A 6,170-nucleotide genomic window follows, 5' to 3' on the forward strand; every position below is an offset into this window, starting at 1 on the left:
AGTTGTCCTTTCCCTTTTTCGGGAGAGGATGAACCACAGCGGTCTTCCAATGCACTGGATAATATGCATTATTCAGTGCATTGTTGAAGAGTGTGGTGTATATGTCAATTGCTTCCATCGGTAAATATCTTAGTACAACGTTGGATATACCATCGACACCTGCTGACTTTTTGTTTTTTAATGATTTAAAGATGAGCTGAAGCTCAACCTTCGTCACTAACAAGGGACTTGGTCCCGTTTGCTCGGCGATTATGGCATTTGCCAAGGAATCGTCATTGAACCGCATGAAACCGCGGTTCTCAGATCGCCAATGTGTGATATCATTACGGAGGTAAAAGTGATTAAGAAGGGCTCTGTTTTCCAGGTCGTGGTTGGGGCGAATGCTAACATTCACCTTGTGCACTTGCTGGAAAGCAGCTCCCACCGCCTCCACTCTTTCCTTCGGATCTTCAATTACGTAAAAGTCATCGTCAAAGATGGCTTCTTCTAGATCTATTTGCGCTGTCCTGAGTACGTCTCTGTTCTCTTCAGTTCTTTGGAGTTTAAGACACGGAAGGTCATTATCGTTTTTTTTTCTGAATATCTTGTTGATTTTGGGGAACATACTAGGGTCACTCGAATTAACTGACCGGATCTTGCGGTCCCAGTACTTGTTAATTGATACCCTGTAGTTCTCCTTAATCAACTGATTGACATTTTTTATTGACGACTTCAGTGTCCTAACCTCCAAGTCGTGTGGGTCTGTAAGTCGTCTATACAAGTTTTTGAGTCTTGTCAGTAAGCCACTCTTGTGCTTTCGCAGTGCGTCAATTGTCGCGTTTCTGTAAGCGTCCATTTGGTCCCGTTCTCTGTACTTTGGGATTGTCCGTTCCATCGTTCGTTTTATTGTTTCGTCCATCTGTTGTAAATGTTGGTCAATTTCTGTATTTGTCAGGTTTCTGTTGTTTAGTGGGGCTATGTCCCTCGAATGAAGTTCTCTCGCTAAGGCGTTGGTGAAACGAGGCCAACGCATCTTACTGTAATTGTAAGAGTGCGTTGCAACGTATTCCTCGAACTCCACGCGTTCGTTCGGAATCTGCATTACAGCAGCCAGTCCGCAGTGATCACTGTCGTACTCGACTGTCTGTAAGCAGTTTCGAGGGTGATTACCCACTTTGTCTGTTACTGTCATTCTAGTATCGTACAGCAAAAGATCCAGAAAGGAGCCGCTTCTTGGATACGATGGCTTTTCGGTAGCCAGCAGGTCGACGCCATATTGAACGCTGTAAAGATCCATCAAATTAAAAAGATGATTACCTCTGGGATTACTATGTTGATTTCCCCAATCTTCATGTTTTGCGTTCAAATCACCGGCCAAGATGAAATAGTTTTCTTCCAAGCTCAGTTAAAGTTCCCTAAAAAGAATCTCGAGTTCTGAAGCAAAGTAAGTAACCTGCGGATCTCCAGCCGCATAAGCCGCAATCATATACATCCGCTTCCCTTGAGTGAGAGAGATGCATACAACGCAAACTTCTAGCGTCTTGAGCTTTCGCAATTCATTGTTGTATATGACTTTATAATTAATGCCTTTTCGTATAAAGAGAGCGACACCGCCCCCTTGAGTGGAGTCGGGCCGGTCTCTTCTTACGATATTGTAATTTTTATGAGTCAATTTGTGTTTATGGTTTAGCTTAGTTTCGCTAGCCATAAACACATCGGGACTGTAGTCTGTCAACAATTGGAACATATTGGCTCTTCGTTCAATCCTAATCAGTGAATTTACATTCACAGCTTGGACTTTAAGGTGCGTCTCCGGCAGCGCGCCCATTATGATCTAAATTGCGCCAGGCCAGGCAACAAAGAGTAGAGATGATCTACCCTTTTGCCTTGCTCCTTTATCTGACTTTGCAGTCCTGTTAGTTGACCTTGAATGCTCAACAACAAGGCTACAATGTAAGGCTGCACCTCTGATGCCTTAGGCACATTGGCCTTTGGGGCAACCGTTGGTGGAGTCTGTCTCGTGTTCCCATTCCCTGACACCATTTGGGCGTAGGAAAATTTGGGATCTACGAATTTTTGTGTTGGAGCCTGTCGACTAACTGTTCGACTTTTTTCGGCTTTTTGGCTGGCCTGTTTCTGTTTCATTTGTTGGACCTTAGGGCAACCCCTATAGTTAGCCGGGTGCCCTTGGTTTCCACAAAGGACACACTTGAGCAGGGTCAAATCCTCAACCCGCTCATTCCCCAGCTTACACTCTCCTTCTTTGTGGGTTTCTCCGCACCTGACACAACGCAACTGCATATTGCAGTTGGCATGGGCATGGCCAAACCTCTGGCACTTCGTACATTGTAGAATGTGGTCGTGCCTTTTTAATGTCTCCCAGCGTACAGTTTGATTGTCGAGAGATGTGATTCTCTCGACACTATTAAAACTGCTTTGGGGCGATAATGTTACGAGGAACATTGGCAGCCTATAACCCCCTCGTCTTGACTTCACCGTAGTGAAAGGTTTGACCCCGATAAAATCGAGATCGTCACTGGCTTTTCAGCTAAGAGTTCCTCCGGTTCCGTGCAGGAACTTATGCCCTTCAGAAGGACCGTCTTAAACTTTTCACTTTTTGGCGTGTAACTGAAGAACTCAGCTGTGGCGTCTTTTAACAATTCTTCAGTCCAACGCACTAACCATCATGCTACGGGTACTACAATTATTACAATTACCCAATATACGAATTAGATTTTATCGGTGCCTATGCAGATAACATCTATACTCTAGCATCTGGAGACCCAAAGCATGTCAAACATTTTTTGGAAGCAACCGACTAAGCAACCCATCAATGGGCGCAAGAAAGAGGAGCTTCTGTTCCAACAAATAAGATCAAGGCTATTCACATTTGCGGAAAAAGGAAGTGCTCCTGTTCACCTCTTTTCCTGCGAAATACTTCAATTCCACTCAAAAAATATCTCAGGATACTCGGCATACTTTTTTCTAATAATTTGAAATGTAATTCTAAAATAAAAAAGCAACAAATCATTTTAAACTTCGCAACAATGCCCTCAAAATGGTCTGCTCCAAACGAAAAGACCCCCATATAGAAAAAGCCATCCGACTAGCTAAGACCTAAGTAGATGGATCTCTTCAACATGGTTTGACCACTTTTATGTGGACTACAAAGAAAAACGTAGAATCTATTAATGCTGCCATCAACCAATGCTTCCGAACGGCAACAGGTGCACTAAAAAGAACACCTACGTGTATATTAGCACTTCGAAGAGAAGCTGGTTATCTACCATTTTAACTTTTTGCTAAGAAAAGATCAATTTCACTTGCATGCAAGGCTCTGGGAAATCCCTCGCGCCGTTTACACAAGGCTACGGAGAAATGGCTTAGCCTCGCAAAGGTGCCATCTCTGCAATAAATAAGATAACGTCCTTTTTATCTGAACAAGGGTTTGTTCTTCCTTTTTCCCTCACAACAAGTGATGAGGTAGTTCAGAGTCATCCTCCACCTTGGAAACGAAATTTGCTCTTAATCGACACTTCCTTAGCAAGTCATAAGAAAAACAATACACCGGATCAACAATTTAAAGGACTTCATAGTCAGATGATCGCTGATTAAAAAGCCTATCGTTTCGTTTAAGGATCCAAACTCCTCTTATGCAGTAGTGAAATTAGAATCAAATGAAAATTCAAAAATAATCTACCAAGGACTTCTTCCCGATTCAACTGAAAGTTATATTTCAGAACTTACTGCAATTCTGAAATGTTTATCTTTCACCAAGAATCTACCTGGAAAAAAAATAATTCTCGCTGACAACCTCAGCAATAGTGGTTTCAATAAATGCCAGTCCTTAGAAAACGTGAAAAGTCTCTTATACTCTTCCACAGATACTTGCTTGGCTTGGGTACCTGGACATGTAGGCATCAAGGGCAACCAAGATGCTGACATCGCAACTAAGAACACTTTCAACTTACCATTAACAATTGAAGTTTCAGAACCATCGCTTTTAATTAAAAAAATATTAGCAGCACACTTAGCAAAAGAGGTAGCAACTTTGTGGAAAAGTAGTCAAACTTTCTTGCGAATGTACGAAAATCACCACAAGCGTACTCCCTACAGTAAAAACCTTATCAGAGAAAACTGCATTAAATTACTCCGTATGAGGCTGGTAAAAACACTTTTTACCAGTAGAGATTATTACACCAGAGAATTTTTGTAACGTCGAATTGTCAGTATATCATTGTCTAAATACATGTCCTGCATCAAAAGTAATTACTGACGCCAACGGTTCTTCAAGCAGTGAACAACAACTTGTGCAACTACTAGATCCTGCCAACCCTGAATCTTTAAGATACATTAGTAACAACACCTCATCCTAAATTTTTGGATATTTAAATAATTTTTTTTTCTCTTATAAAAACTTGCTATTTATGTACAAAAACATACTAAATTTTGTTTTTCTGCATATCTTTTTAAATAATTTTTGTATTTAATCATCAAAAATAAATCTTTACTTAAATTCATTTTTAAACTTAAAAAACGACTTCAAATGGCATTGTCGCCCTGAAGTCTTCCTTAGTAAATAATTTATTTATTAATTTTGTAAATTGTAAGGTAAGGTAAGCACTTTTAAATTCGTTGTTCTCGTTTTCATACTTTTTGAACACTGTCATCAATGTATCATCAAATCCGGGAAAATTGATATTAGCTGTAAACGTGTGCGGTATATTGATTGTACCTGGAGATGTGTGTGTATAAAACCACATTTCAGCTTGTAAGGAATTCATAATGAACGATAGGATTCCGGTCTTCATATGGAGTGTCGTTGCTATAAAGCTTGTAGGATAAAAGAGAACTATAGCCGAATTTGAATGTCTATTACTTCATTCTCTCTGATATAAAGTCTCATACTCTCATTTCTCATATCCCCTTTGAATTTTTGATACTCCTGCATATCAATTGAAATCAAATTAAATAATATGGATTCTATTAAAATGCCTAAATTACCACTAAACCAAAAATCATTTGCGGGTATTCCAGAGGCTGTGTTTCTTGTAAGTTAATACCGTGTACATCTAATATATTACGCACGCAGTATTTCGTTAATATTTTTAGGATGAAATCGGCGCATATATGTTTCAACCAGAAAATAATAGCTGTGAGAAAGTCTTGCAACGACTAGATGAGCAACATGGAAAATACAGGTACATGGCATTCAACCTTGATGCTAGAAGGCGAAAGCTAAAGCAACAAATTCCAGACCTGCAAAAGTCATTGGAGATGATCGAGGTTCTTCGCAGACAAACTGACGTTATAGAAACTCAATTCCTCCTTAGTGATCAAATCTTTATTAAGACAGATGTTGCTCCTACTAAACATGTATGCCTTTGGTTGGGAGCTAACGTTATGTTAGAGTATCCCTTGGACGAAGCTGAAAAGCTGTTAAAGCAAAATATGCACGCTGCTTTGTCGAACCTCAAAAGTGTTGAGCACGATCAAGACTTTTTAAGGTGAAAACACATTTTATTAATTTCCCAACTAATGCATGCGTTTTTAGAGATCAAATAACGACCACTGAAGTTAATATGGCTCGAGTGTACAACTGGGGGGTGAAAAAACGTCAAGCTGATTCTAAAGACGGTATAAGTACAGCTTTTTAGCCAAATTGATTCATAATATTGTTCCCATTATTGGCACAAATAGAAGAGTAACAAATTGGTTTGCAATTTAAATAAGTGTTGTTTTTTTCCTCTTTTTTGTCATAATATTAAATTAACTACGTTTATATTTTTTCAGTCAGAAGAGACCGTTAAATATAATTGTAATTTTCGATTTTGGCATTTTTCACACAAATTTTTCTTAAGGTAGAACATTTTTTTTACACGATAATACTGTTTTGGCAAGGGCAATTCCTCATAGTCAGCATAGTCTAAAAATATTAGAATACATCTTTTTTTGTAATATGAATATTATTTGGTAATTAAATTACCAATAAACTCAACAGTCGCCCATTATGTTAAACAAGTCAGTTACAGTTATGGACATAACTTGCATTCAAAGTGACTTCTTCAAATAATTTTCATTTCATGCAATACAACTCTCATACAAAATTCAATCTATCTTGAAACATTGGGTTTGGGCATCGCAAACATTTTGCGCTATCAAATTTCATACATTCACAAACAGATAAATAC

General features: G+C 39.0%; 1 protein-coding gene across 1 annotated transcript; it reads left to right on the forward strand.

The window, feature by feature from the left end:
* Positions 1–4,832: 4,832 nt before the first annotated feature.
* Positions 4,833–5,808, forward strand: LOC129941204 (prefoldin subunit 3). The gene is made up of 3 exons (XM_056049776.1): positions 4,833–5,030; positions 5,092–5,486; positions 5,534–5,808. Exons 1-3 carry the CDS (start codon positions 4,956–4,958, stop codon positions 5,634–5,636), a joined length of 573 nt encoding a protein of 190 aa, XP_055905751.1. The 5' UTR covers positions 4,833–4,955; the 3' UTR covers positions 5,637–5,808.
* The last annotated feature ends 362 nt before the right edge of the window (positions 5,809–6,170 follow it).

Source organism: Eupeodes corollae, chromosome 1 (genome assembly GCF_945859685.1).
Source record: "Eupeodes corollae chromosome 1, idEupCoro1.1, whole genome shotgun sequence".
NCBI classification, from domain to species: domain Eukaryota; kingdom Metazoa; phylum Arthropoda; class Insecta; order Diptera; family Syrphidae; genus Eupeodes; species Eupeodes corollae.

Bases quoted from the DNA above. Each gene is read 5' to 3' on its own strand.
- LOC129941204 (XM_056049776.1), top strand. From the start codon at position 4,956: ATGGATTCTATTAAAATGCCTAAATTACCACTAAACCAAAAATCATTT. The intron at 5,031-5,091 runs GTAAGTTAATAC...TAATATTTTTAG, and splicing joins TTCCAGAGGCTGTGTTTCTT to GATGAAATCGGCGCATATAT. The intron at 5,487-5,533 runs GTGAAAACACAT...ATGCGTTTTTAG, and splicing joins CACGATCAAGACTTTTTAAG to AGATCAAATAACGACCACTG.